Source organism: Mastigoproctus giganteus, chromosome 12 (assembly GCF_048544385.1).
Source record: "Mastigoproctus giganteus isolate SK-2022 chromosome 12, ASM4854438v1, whole genome shotgun sequence".
Taxonomy (NCBI): Eukaryota; Metazoa; Arthropoda; class Arachnida; order Uropygi; family Thelyphonidae; genus Mastigoproctus; species Mastigoproctus giganteus.
This window is the reverse complement of record NC_143586.1, coordinates 69764185-69779198: the sequence shown is the minus strand read 5'-3', so window position 1 is coordinate 69779198 and position 15014 is coordinate 69764185. Positions and strand designations below refer to the sequence as shown.

The following is a 15014-nucleotide window of genomic DNA, read 5'->3' as shown; positions in this document are numbered from 1 at the left end:
CTGCACTAATAACTTTACAAACAGGAAAAAGTAGAAATAGAAAGTATAAAGATAAAAAGTTAAGAAAAAGATATTAAAAGTACTGGGTTTTATATATATATATATATATATATATATATATATATATATATATATATTTTTTTTTTTTTAAATATTGATAAAAAAGTAAAGAAAGACAATTAAAACGACAATAACTGTAACTAATATTTATGAGTCAATGCAGTTGTAAGCAATCATGCAATACACCCATAATGTTAATGATAATATAAAGAATTATTAGAAAAAGTAAATCAATCCAATAATAATACCATCAGGGATCTAAGAAAACGCAAAAAAAAAAAAAAAAAAAAAAATATATATATGTATATATATATATTATCGCTTTTTACCGACAATCTAGATGACTTCAACTGGGGCCAACCACCCAGAATGAAGGCAAAAAACAACAAAAAGTTCTCTGTTTCTGTGATGATCAATATATGCTAAATAATTTAAATGTAATTTAAATCTAAACCAAATATAAACCATTAAAGGCCAAATATAAATCGAATATAAATAAATCGAATGGTGATAAAGGTTAAGAAAATTTAGAAATATTGGAATCAAAGGGATAAGTAAAATATAAATGTAAGCATATATTAATCATCGTTGACCCGACAGAGAACGTAATTTAATGATTATAATAACATTAAATATATAATACATACTACATATTGACCGTATCTAGGACATAATGTAATAGTCGTCAAAATAATATGTGGTGCCCCCTATGTGATGGATACGGTAAAAATAAATAATTAAATTAACGCATAGAGAAACATGCAGATAGTAAGAAGAAAAACTAAAGGAGTAGGAATAATAGAACCTGAACTCCACAAAGGCGAAAAATAGTGGTATAGATAAGAAATAGTTTCTCCTACGTCCTCGGATTGCCCTAATAATTTCGGAGAAATAAAAATAAAGAGTGTAGGACAGTTTAAAGACATTACAAGATATAAGTTGTGGCTCGGGTATGCCCGGGATCGCAAACCCGTTCCTATAGTAGGACCCTGAGCTGAATTTGCATGTTATCTCAGCGTGAACTTAAGTAAATTTAAATGAATTTAACTATATATTAACTATATATAAAAAAAAAAAAAAAAAAAAATGATACACTGTAGTTTGCAAGCCGGTGGGTACAAGTTTTCTACGCCGTAAGACACCAAGAATGCAAAGTGTATCCTATGTACATATATACATGGCACTAAATATGAAAATTATATTGCAAATTATATTGAAACAATAGGTTCAGAAAACAAATTTTTAAAATTAATTATGCTTATAGCTTTCCTGAAATGATATTTCAGGTAAGCAATAGGGAAATTATTATTGATCAACTTGTTGTACAACGCTGTTAAGCCCACTGAACAATTTTTATTACTATTGCAGATATAAGCAATCCTTAGACATTGCGATAAAATTATATTAGCATGCACTGATTTTGATATATTAGATCTCCAATTTGTAAGGCTAACTACGTTAAAATTAAATGCATCTCTTTTATTATATACGTTTACGTCTATTTTATTATTATTGAATATTTCTATATGAAGATCCAAGTAATTTGCTATAGTATCGGAACTATTAGTTTTTTCCAGTACAAGTTCTACTGGATATAATTTACTGTAGTCCTGGACGAAATGTGGACAATTAAAAACACATATATCATCGACGTATCTGTATATAAGTAGGTTATCTTGGAATTCTCTTTCTGTATAATGTAGATAAAGGTTTGCTATTATGCTTGATGCTGGACTTCCCATAGGGGTACCAGTCACTTGTAAGTATAACGATGTTCCATCATATATATAATTATTAAAGATGCATAATTTTATTAGAGAATCCCAATAGGTTAAATCAACCTTTATAGCATTTTTATTTTCTAAATATAGTTTCTGGAGAACGACTTTTAAGTTATCAAGATTAATGCTCGTAAATAGACTGTTAAAGTCAAATGTTTGTATTTGATGAATGTTGTAATTTTTTATAGCATTTATAATAGGTAAGTTATTATTTATTATTATAGTTTTATTTAAGTTATTTAAAATAATTTTAAGTAACTTTTCTAACGTTTTTCCGGGAAATTTAGCATAACTATCTCTACATGATGTTATGAATCTAAAAGCAATCGGTGTTTTATGAAATTTGGGAATGCCATATATAAATGGATATTTTAGGTTATTATACTTTAACTTTAATTTTTTATGTAATGCAATTAATTTTTTGATTATAATATTAGAGGAAGATGTTATCCGTTTATATGTATGGCTAGACTGTAGTTCATTTTTTAAAATTTCTATATAATATGATTTACATATGATTGCATAATTGCAAGCAGCTTTATCAACGGGAGTAATTACAAAATGTTCATGTATATCTTTGAGCTGCCTATTTATTAATTTGGTATTATATAGATTATCCTGTATGAATTTTAATTGATTATATTTGTTATCACCATTTGATTTATTTATATTCGATTTATATTTGGCTTAGATTTAAATTACATTTAAATTATTTAGCATATATTGATCATCACAGAAACAGAGAACTTTTTGTTGTTTTTTGCCTTCATTCTGGGTGGTTGGCCCCAGTTGAAGTCATCTAGATTGTCGGTAAAAAGCGATAATATATATATATATACATATATATATATATATATATATATTTTTTTTTTTTGCGTTTTCTTAGATCCCTGATGGTATTATTATTGGATTGATTTACTTTTTCCAATAATTCTTTATATTATCATTATATATATATATATATATATATATATATATATATATATAACTGATAATAAATATAAAAAGTAAAAATCAAATTAAAACATATGCCAGAAGTATGGCAAAACTGCAGAGCAAAAATTAACATAAAAATTAAAACAACAGGGAGGGCGAAAGTAAAGTTAACAAGACAGAAACTGTAGCCGAAAGCCTCCAAATAATTTAGAAATTCAATTAAATCCAATTAATAGTAAATCCATATTAAAATTTAAAATATAAAGCCAATTATATAGTAATTTAGCGACATCCCCCATGTAAGGTACCAGGTCCGAGAGACATGAAATATCACCAAAACGGGACTAAACGAACTACTAAAATAATGGACTGACCATTATGCCCCATATCGACGGCCAATAATGGTCATGGAGTCACTGCATTTCAATCGCTAGACAAATCGTCACAAAGGCAAATTGATCGAAGGACCGAACCACCCCTCCATCCTCCGATCAATTCACAAATGCAGAGGATTTGCATAGTGGTGGTGCATATGCAGCGAGAAATAAACTATAGAACAGACCGGCACTCCAGAGCAGAGCCATGCCACCGACATAATGTAAGCTTAACCAGCTTATATAGACAGAAAAGATAAATAATATAGATGGTGGTATAGGCGCAGCTTTAGCACGTCAAACCCACTACTACCACCTGATTTATATTAGAATAATAACATTAAAAAATTAAAATGAAATAAATAAATAAGAAAATAAAAGTTTAGTCCCATTTTGGTGATATTTCACATCTCTCAGACCTGGTACCTTACATGGAGAGTGCCGCTAAATTACTATATAATTGGCTTTATATTTTAAATTTTAATATGGATTTACTATTAATTGGATTTAATTGAATTTCTAAATTATTTGGAGGCTTTCGTCTAGTTTCTGTTTTGTTTCCTTTACTTCCTCTCTCACTGTTGTTTTAATTTTTATGTTAATTTTCGCTCTGCAGTTTTGCCATACTACTGGCATATGTTTTAATTTGATTTTTATTTTTATATTTATTATCAGTTATGTAATGGGCATCATGTGGAGGATGTATATATTACTGCCTCTAATGATAGCTTTATATTTATTTTATTTTCTTATGTATTCATTTCATTTTAATGTCATTATTCAAATATATATACAGGTAGTTCTTGACTTTTACGAGTTAATTCGTTCCTAGCGTGCGCTTGTAAAGCGGGAATTTATTTCCCATAGACATAATATTAAAAATAGGGGTTACGTTATCAACAATGAAATTAGTTAGCTAATTAGTTTATGTTTAAACAGTGATTGATTTATTCAAAGAAATTAAAACATAGCCTGTAAAATCAAGCAAATTATAACAATGGAGAAATTATTTATGACTTACAAATGTTAAAGAATGTTTATTCTTCATCATTATCGACTAAATGCACACTTGTTGATCACTCATTATCGGCTCGGCACTCGTTGGTTTGTTGCACAAGGAGTCATCTTCTTCAGAAATGCTTCAAGAGGTGTTTATTTCCAAGATAATCTTCTCTTTTCTTTATAAATTTCAATAGCATGCATATGCATTTTTTTAACGGAACGCACAAATTGCAACTAACATGATTTGCACAGAGTAAGAAGTTTACAAAGAAAAAAAAAAGGAATGAAGAGAAGATTCTGAAAATTTATTTGTTTTTTATATGATTGAAGATCCCTCCTCTCTAATTGGCTTTTTAATTCAGCCTACAATTTTGCTTAATTCATAACGTATAGGATATTCACATTCTTTCTTTCTTTTACACACCCACAATATCTCCTATTTCTGCCATCCTTTTCCTATTAGCTTTTGGTATTTTATGTAATTTATGCTTCCATCTTCACACTTATCTGGCTTATTAATTCCACCTTACGTATATATATATAATTAATAATAATAAGTTATAATGAAAAACCACAAAGGCTAAAAATGAATGAAAAATCAATATATTGAGCTGGCACTGCTAGTGATAGCAGAAATACCCAGCAACCATAATAAATTATAGATACATAAATTAATATAAGAAGCTGACCTGTCAGGTGTAGTTATAACGGAAAAAAATTAAATAGTGCCTGAAAAATAAAAGCAGAATAAATAAAATTAAATTAATACATACAAATAGTACTTATTGCTATAAATCCTAAGATTTTAACTACGTCATCAAAGGCCGACAGCCAAAACCAAAGGAAATACAGTAAGAAGCAAGGCCTCTGTTTCTGTTATGACGTATATATATATATAGCAGGCAGAACAGCGAGTAGACGTATATATAAAAGCCAAACCGACAGAGACCAAAAATAAAAGGCATAAGAAGCTAATCAAATATAATTAAAAATAAAAGTAAAAAGCCAAATTAATACCAATTAATTCCAATTGAAGTTAAATTGAAAAACTGAATAAATAGCAAACAGCACTGTGTGAATTTTAACAAAGGAAATGTAATATGAAGATGAAAGGATATAGACAAAATATAACAATTTACTATTGTGCCTGGTAGGAGACGGTGAAATGGGCTGAGGGAAGCAAAAGTATCAAGTATCTATCAAGTAGGAAGCAAAAGTATCTATCAGTGACCAAAGAAATTCCGATAGTTCCCAGCAAATTTATAACCTTTAAAGTAACTCCAAGTATGGGGGGCGGGGGGGGGAGAAGGTGTAAATAGGTCAAAGTAAACCTTGCCCGTGTGATGGGGAAGTCGGCAATTAAACAAATGAGGCAAATGGACAAGCATAGGAGAGAAATAAATGACTTACAAAGTAGTGTTTAAAAGACTCTAAACTTTGTTGGAGAATTAAAAAGTGAGCAATAGCAGAAAAATAGCATCTCAAATATTGCTTTCGGTTAACCTAATCACGCACAAGAAATAAAATACATAGTATTTAAGAACAGCAAAAAGTAATTGGAAGGGGGGGGGAATATAGTAGTGCTTGGGCAGTCCTGGGTTGCATAACCTGCACCCAAAAGTAGGTCCCTGGACATATGCCTTATGTGTTTAAGTCAATAATGGTATTGTAAAAACAAATATGAGATTAAACAATGTCAGAAATAAATGAAAGAAGGGGAAGAAACAACAAACAAAATATAATATCCCTGCAGTTAGCCAATTGGTGGGCACAAGCTTTCTACACCGTGAGACACCAAAGAGGCTAGGGGGTATTTGGCTGTGCATTATATACAAGCCTGAATTATTAATATCAATATGGTTGTCAATCAACTTTTTATATTTTATAATATTCAGTGCTTTATTAAAATGATGAGGGAAGGCAGAAGGGAAACTATTACCAAGAAGTTTATTATGGAGTAATTTCATATTATGTAATAAGAGATCGTTGTTATTACATATGGTGGCAATCCTGATGCATTGAGAGAGTATTATATTTGAATGCACTTTTTTTGATATGGTGGAGTGCCAATGGGTGAAGCCCATTGGCACTCCAACTGTATTATATTTTGTTTGTTGTTTCATCCCCTTCTTTCATTTCATTTCTGACATTGTTTAATCTCATATTTGTTTTACAATACCATTATTGACTTAAACACATGAGGCATATGTCCAGAGACCAACTTTTGGTGTAAATCACATTTTAGTTAAAATCTTAGGGTTTATAGCATTAAGTACTATTTGTATGTTAATTTAATTTTATTTATTCTGCTTTTATTTTTCAGACACTATTTAATTTTTTCCCCACCCTGTAAATATATATATATAGGCTGGGCCAAAAGTAGGTATACAGTACTGATCGGGTCATGGTATTTTATTTTTATTTTTCATTAGCACCTAAGAGACAAAACATGACCCGATCAGTACTGTATACCTACTTTTGGTCCAGCCAGTATACATATACTCTGCAGAAGAAAGATTGGGACAGTTTCTATCTCAACTGCAAACCACTCATCAGAGTGAAAACATTAGAAAAATAACTCTAATGGTTGGTGATATATGTGGCTTATCCTGTCAGGATTAATCACACCATCAACTCATCATTCCATCAGTGCAAGCCTTTGGGAATTGAATTATAGGTTTGGGGTGGAGCACTGGAGGTTGTTATTCATTTCCATGTTAAACAAACTGAAAGAGAACAACTATATATCAACTATATACCACACTATATGTCACTCTTCACCAGACAATGAACGTTTTTAAGTTAATAATGTCATCTTCACATCAGATGTGTTTGTAAATGGTTTGAGAAACATGATGTGGTATGGCTATGGCATCATCCATGGTCTTTACACTCTTCATGGCCAACCTCAAATAGAATTTATGGAATGTTTTTCATCATGGTATCCAGTAATGGAATCCCTTACTTTTGAGTACATTTCTGCAAGTGCATGCAACTCTTTTCTGAAAGAAGGTAGTGTGACCTTCATCTTGACACCATTCAGAGCCAATGGAATTCATGCTGTAATATTTGTTGGTTATGTTAAAGAATAAGATCAACCAATCTTTTAATTATGTGAAATACTGAATTTTATTTTGACCAATTAATTATTCATTTAACCCATCTTGGAAAAATGAAGATTGCAGAAAATTATAAAGATGAATAAAATTTATAAATCAGTCGTCTTGCTTGTGAAACTAGTCTCAAGAATTACTAGGACTAGATTTCATGAAACCTGATAAACTAATGAGAAGTTCTCTGTACATTTAAATGAATTATTAAATAAATAGGCTTATTTATAATGAAAAACAGATACATGCCAGTTAATTAAATTAAGATTAAATTCAGTCTCCACTTTCATACACTCTTTACAAAGTACTGAATCAGGGCTTAGAAAACTGCAGATAAGTATGAAAATAACTACAAGGAACACCGTGTAAATGTTCTTAACTCTTGAAGCAAGAATTATAAATCAGGTGAGCTTATTGACCCCTGGTGTAGGTATTCACAAGAAATAATTAATAAGATTACTGGATATACTAGCCTAACTTTTTTTAGCAAAATTGCACACAGCTAATATTTGCAAAGTATTAGTAAGTATTCCCAAAACTCCCAAAACAAAAATGACGATGCTCGCCTTTGGTTCAGTGGTCTCAATGTCCTATTCCTATATTTATCACTGAAGCAAACAAGTTGCAATCCAACTGAAATGTAGATATATTGCTTAAGTAATTAAAATTTACATCCAATTAACTTTTACACCAATGCAATGGTCTGCCAGCCCATCTCTGTCATACCATCTAAAAACCAACAAATTAAGTCAGAATGCATATTGTTAAGTTAAGAGAATTTCTGTAAATTTAGCAAGTGAAATGTAGTTTTTTGAATACAAGTAAATTTTAGATGATAATCTCTTTGATGGAAAAACAATTGTTTCATGGTATTAGCATCAGAACAGCCAAATGACACAAAGTATGGGAAAAAAAATTCAAACCCTACTGTAAAAAAGAGCCAAACAAATTCCTTTGAAGTTTGCCAAACTCTCTGTCTTGCCCACAGGTAACCAAAGGAGAGAGTCAAAGTTCAAAAGAGTAATTTGTTTGGTCCTTTATGACAGTGAAAATAATATAAGTAATTCATTTTTCTTTACCTTTCTTCAGCTATACTTTAAGCTTCTACCTTTGTACCATTTCTTCAATAAAGGTCTCAAATCCATGTAATATCCTGACAACATGTTTTGTGCTTTTCTTCATTCCATAGGGCATCAATTACAGTTATATACTGAATAACGTATTACTTAAAATTTTTTTCCCCTTGCACATTGCTTTTTTATATACCTTATATTAAGTCATTGCATCTGTCATCAAATTTTCTGATCGCTTTTTTAGTCACTTCTAATAGAGATAGAAGACTGAAACTTTGTCCAAATTCCTAATTTGCACGACAATGCATTCTATCAAAATTTGAGCTAAATCTACCAAGAGGTGCACTGTACAGCCATTGCATATATCGGCTACCTGAATTTATACCTGACCCAGATTTCGGACCTCTTCCCCACTTCTTATCTGGTTGGAAGGGTGTAATTTTGTAAACAATCACTTTTGACGTAATAATGTTTTCAATTAAATTTGAGCTAATCCATCGTGTGGTCCACTGTGCAGCTATTAAATGTCTCATATCAGCTACCTGCTTTACATGGGTGTATTTATGTAGTACATACATATAAAGTGTGCAAGATTTTATTGTATATTAGTATTAGTATTAGTATTAGTAACGGCCGTATGGTGCAAGAAAGCCTATGGCTTATGCTGCACCAGCCAAAAAAAAAAAAAAAAAAATCCGAACAAAACAATGATAAAAACAAAAATTAAATAAATAAATAAATAAATAAATAAATAATAATAATTAATAAATAAATAAAAATAATAAAATGAAATAAAAAATAAATAAAAAGGATAAAAAATAAATAAAAAGGAACCTATTAAACCACCCATTGCTTGCCACAAACCTGACTTGGGGTTCACCATACTTATCCCTAATATCTTCATAAATACTTCTTGCTTTTGCTTGAATGGCCATTGGATTCAGGGGCACTTGTTCTGAATGTGATTTTCAATCCATATTATTAATAGCTTTTCTATCTTTGATATAGCACCTGAATGCTGTTTTGTGATTACTGTTGATCTTAAATGCATTGATCCTTTAACATGTTCTTTTATATGCGCATTGTCCCTTAAAATAGTATTCACTGTTGAAGCAGCGAGCCCTAATTCTGTGCAATAGATGACAAACTTTGTCCTGCTTCATAGTTCTTAATTAATCATCTTCATTTCGAAATCAATTTTGTTTTGTTTCCAAGCACTTGAACTTTCCGTTGGTCCCTATCCCTTCACCATTGTAATAAGTAAATTGAATGAAGAGAAGATTCTGAAAATTTATTTATATTTTTTATATGACTAAAGATTTCATGAAGGGGAACTCATTTCACCATAATACTGTAATGTAAAAACCCACAGAATTCCAGTTATTGGTATTATCACAAATGCAATAAGATCGAGTTTACTACCAGTTTATAATAGATTACGCTAATAGAAAAGCCCAATAAACCGGAAAGTGCAAATTGTTTTTATGGTAGTGACCTCCAGAAATGTGTTTTAGAAAAATAATAGAAAGGCATACAAAAGTGATTCTTATAACAGAACATATGATAATGATGAAAGTGTAGTGCAATTTCCATTAAAAAATGACCTTTTAGAGAGATAAATAGCTTAGTTATATAATGAAAATTTCAACTTCCAAGGTCTTGGAAAGGGTTCACATTACGATATTTTCATGAGACCTCCATTTATTTCTATGGGATGCAAAATATGTTTCCACAATTTTTTAAAGTTTGCACCAGCTGGCAAAAACTTACGTAAAACTGAATTTCCGTAAGCCGGGGAGTGGCTGTATATAATAATGTTGTTATAGTGACTGTGCATGCGTAGAAGGAATGTGAAGGTTTAGTAACTCTGTCGGCAAAACACAGAATTAATTTCCTGAATAATAAACTTCCAGTGTCTGGAAAGGGGAAAAAAAAAAAAAAAAAATCAGGAGACAAACCTGGACAGATAAGTGGGGAAAAAAAAAAGTTATAATGTTGAAGAGCCAGTAGTAATGGTTAACTGACACAGAAAGAAATGCAGTTATTATTACTTATAGAAAAATAGCCCCCCTACCCAGCAGATATGAAGTCTTATATACAGGTTCTGTACCTAATTTGAAATTGTAGGCTAAGTACTAAGCAATTTATTCATCTCCATATTAGTACTTATCTGAATGTTAGTCCCTGAATTCTACCATTCAGAGGACCTTGTCACTTGCAGAGAGAGTAAAATAAGTCTTTACTAGTGAACATGACATTCGTGTTTGGCTGCCCATTCCATCTGCATGTAAAGACTCTCGTCATATTCTTCACAATCTTCTGGTCTCGAGATTACTCCTACTCTCATTGTTCCTTTGCTTCCGACTAACACAACACAGATTCTATGCTGGCAGACATAACTTCAGACTCAGCAAAAGCTATTTTCCCACTGCTTTTAGAAATATGACCCCTCCACCCCTATATCTTCCCTATCTTTCCAAAATACAATATACATACTGTAGTGGAACTCATCATCACCAATTTCCAGGTGGCATATCATTTCTGTTAGCCCTATAATATCAGCATTAGTTGTCCTAACCAGAGTTAAAATTCAACCATTTTATTGGCAACACTCCTGACATTATTGTAGACACAGTTCAGACTAAGTAATCTTCTATCATCTTATCAACATCAGCTGTTGCTGCAACAAACAAGAATTCATAAGGTGAGTGCAAGCATTACTTTGACCTCTATCATCAGATAAATGCAGATCTAAATTACCTTTCTTCCCCCTAAATAGCAGTTTCCCTGAACCTCAAATGATACTGGCAAAAATCCTTGCACCACCTTAGTTCAAATGAAGAAAACAAGAAACATGGTTTTTATTTTGATTTTGACATCTTGCTTTTTTTGGTTTGAGAGACTGTTTTGACTTCCATTGACTGTCTTTTAATTTCTAGGTCATACTGGAACAGTCAACTTTCATCACATGTAATTACTGTACTTAGAAAATCTGAATCTTCTTTAATTTTTTTTTTCAAAACAACTTCACATAATTGGAGTCTTCTCATTCTATGATTTTCATTAAAAATTTTTGGTACTATATTGGCACACTTTTCTCATGCCATATATTTTCATTTAAAATTTGTCCATTTCTTTTGTTCCATACTGATGCAATCATTATAATGCTTAAATGATGATCACTTCTAATCAATGTCCTTACTGGTGCACATTGTCAGTTTTCGTGGATACCAGATGGCTTGGTAGTTTGTCTTCCACATTCTCTCTTCCTTCTAAAATCTTTTATACTTTTCAAACAAGTAAGCTCTTGACATAGAAGATACTATGACAAGAACTCATGTGTTTGAAAGGCATAAATTCATAACCTTCAGTTGGTATTTTGTTTAGTTTTGTTAAAAATTTGAGTTTGATTCATTGTTCAATTTTTCTGTCTGTCATTTTTCTGGAAAATTTCAAAAATACAAAAACTAAACTAGGTAATTAGTGAATTCCCCCAGGGTTTGGTGTCGGGCCCATTGCTGTTTTCTACATTCAATGATATTGATGAAGGTTTATCAGGCTGAATGTTCAAGTTTGCAGATGATACAAAGGTTGGTAGGGTTGTTAATGACAGTATGCTACTGCAACAGGATCTAGAAAAGTTGAGCAGATGGGCTGAGAGGTGGCAACTGAAGTTTAACATTGATAAATGCAAAGTACTGCATATGGGTAGCAGTAACCACAGTGTAACATAGTTGTGTGGTACTACACTCAGGAGTAGTGGAAAATGAAAGGAACAATTGTGCAGTCAGATGCGAAGTTTTTGGAGCAGTGCAGACAGCCTTCCAGAGCAGTTCATGGGGTCTTATCAATGATATACAGGAACTTTGCTAATAGGGATAAGGAGGTGATTTTCCCTTTGTATGGGGCAATGGTCAGGCTTGAACCTATTGAACCTTGAATACTTCATAGAAGTTTGGAGGCCTCATTTTAGGAAGGATGTAGAACTGCTGGTACAAGTACACAGAGGGACAATGAGACTGGTGAGGGGGAACAAAGGGGTGCTCTTACCAAGAAAGGCTTAAGTTCTGTAAATTGCAGAACTTAAGCCTTTTTTGGAAAGAGCACCCCCTGATAAGAGTAGGAACCTGTGGGATGATCTGATTGAGGTGTATAAGGTTTTGAATGGTTTGAGCAAGCTCAATGCTGATGGGAGTCTTCCTCTTGCTCAGGTTATGCACTTGAGGGGGACATAAATTCAAATTGAGGAATGACAGTTTCAGAGTGGATGTATGGAAGTTTGCCCTTTAGCGAGCAGGTGTTTGATTGCTGGAACAAACTTCTATCCATTGTGGAAGTTGACAGCTGAAATATATTCAAGGAAGATCTGGACAAACTTTTGAATGAATAGGTGTAATGGAAAGTTTTTTTTTTTTCTGGCTGATTTTTTTTTCTTGCATCATATGCTACTACTAATGCTAATAACTTGAGTATTATTTTCTACCAATATTTATATGGCATATGCATTTGAATTATGAGGAATAACTGCTTAATGAAAAAATTAATTCCAAGGAGTTATTATTTAGCCAAGGTGCATTTCAGAGAAAGTAGTTAATAGTAAGAACTTTCCTAACAACAGTCTCATAATTCTGGCAACTGGTTTTCCAGGTATTTTAAAGTAACATATATAATACTTTTTTCAAAGCATGTTATAATTAACTGTTGGTATAACATCCAAATATTGTAATAAATTAGTATTATCACTGTTGTAAAGAAATTATTTTTTATTTTTATTAAAAATTAAAATTTGTGTTAAGCTCAGAATTTTAGAACCTATGAAAGAGAAGCATTCTATTTTTGTTGTTGATATGGGGGTTTCATGGTGCATAAGCTACTTTGGCTATAATGCGCCTTGGGAAGCATTCTATAATGTAAAGACAAATCACTAAACAAAAATGAACTGTTATAAGTGTTTGCATATAAATGGCCCTACCTATCTGCTAAAGAACGAGATCTCTGTAGATGAGTCTCTACTTCCCATCCTGGTTTAGAGGAACTAAAACCAGCACTTCGATGGCCCCAGACTTCAACTGAGAGTGCTCCATCTCCACAATGTTCCACAAATTCTTCAGTAACGTTTACTGTTAATTCCTATGGAAAGAAAGAAGGGGGGAACCAATAACAACAACAAAAAAATTAATGTCATATATATGCCACAAAATCATAGAGGGTATACTTATAAAAACATATAACATCTATGATTTCATTAATTCTACATTTTTCAAAAGATTCTAACATCATATTTGGAAATGGCTATTAATATTTATAGATTTTAAATTATGTTACATCTTTTACATAACAAAAGCTGTCTATTCAGAAATTAAAAACTGTTCTTCATGGGAACAAAAATAACTTTTTTTTCTTTTTATTTACTAATAAATTTTTTAATAAAAGCATAAAAAATGTGAAAAGGTCAGTGGAAATGCTATATTATCACTGAAAACATTATTTACATAAATATATAAATTTATTTATATAAATAGGCTATTTTCATATGTATAATATCTTAATCTTAGAAATTTTATACTGATCATTTTTTCTTTGTAATTGTTATAACTTGTCTGGTTCTTAACTAGCAGAAACAGGGACAGCATTACTATAGCGCAAGAAAGCTGCAGGCTTTGTTGCCCTGGACAAAAAGAAAAAAAAAACAAACGCTTATTCTTAAAGTGTTAGCTGCAATACCTAGTTTCATTTTTATTTTATTACCATTGTACTTGCCGTTGTTATTCATACTTAAAACATTATATATATATATATATATATATATAAAAACTATTTTTTTTTTTGTTAGTTGTTGGCGCATCAGCTTCTGTGGCCATAATGCACCTCCCAAAGTTTTTCCATTTTACTCCGATCCAAGCCCGAGGCGGGATATGAACCTGTGACCTTTGGGTTGCCAGGCATGCACTTTACCCACCTGGCTAACCCAGTCGACCAGAACAAACTAATCTGCACTCAAACTTACATGGCTGTATGAAAAGTTTGAAAACAGGACCTGTTTTTTAAACCAGTCCTATTTTAAAACAGGTCCTGTTTTTTTTTGTGAAATGATGAGAAAGTTTTAGGAAACAGGCGGAAACTTGAAGAGGATAGCCACTGCTTGCAGAGGCTGTTGATAAAGAGCAGAGTAGCTGATCAACACAGTAGGAGGAAATTGGTTTTAATCCACTAGTTTAGATTAGTTTTGAAGCAATTCCACTGCACAGCCAAATGAACACAAAGTTCCAGAAACAGAAACCATATTCACATAAAAAATTCACATGATTCTAATGCCACTGATCCACAGACATGAATCCTGTTTGCTTGTACAGTTCTGCATAGAATGCAGATACATGATTTATGACCAAGAAACATTCTAAAGTCAGACAAGCATATATACATCAATGATACAGTGAATATCCACTACTGTGAGATTCAGAAATGTCCATTTGTTCATTTTATATACTTCTGGCCTATTCATAACTCATTTCATCAATAGACTTTTATTTTTATTTGGTGCAATGTCATGGTTCTGTTCTAAGAAGTACACCTTGTTGTTTAGTAACATTTTATTCAAGTTATACCTGCCCTTCTTCACTGTGATTTTATTCATGTGATTTCACCCCAAACTGCTCACTGTATCTTACAGGGTGAGCA

At 31.7% G+C, this 15014-nt stretch overlaps 1 protein-coding gene across 1 annotated transcript in view; it reads right to left on the bottom strand.

Moving 5' to 3' along the window:
- Positions 1-15014, bottom strand: part of Khc-73 (Kinesin heavy chain 73) — a 959680-nt gene that overhangs the window by 332388 nt on the left and 612278 nt on the right. Inside the window, exon 23 of the mRNA XM_090386270.1 lies at positions 13309-13466. Coding sequence (XP_090242396.1) covers positions 13309-13466 — 158 coding nt within the window. The remainder of the gene's footprint in view (positions 1-13308; positions 13467-15014) is intronic.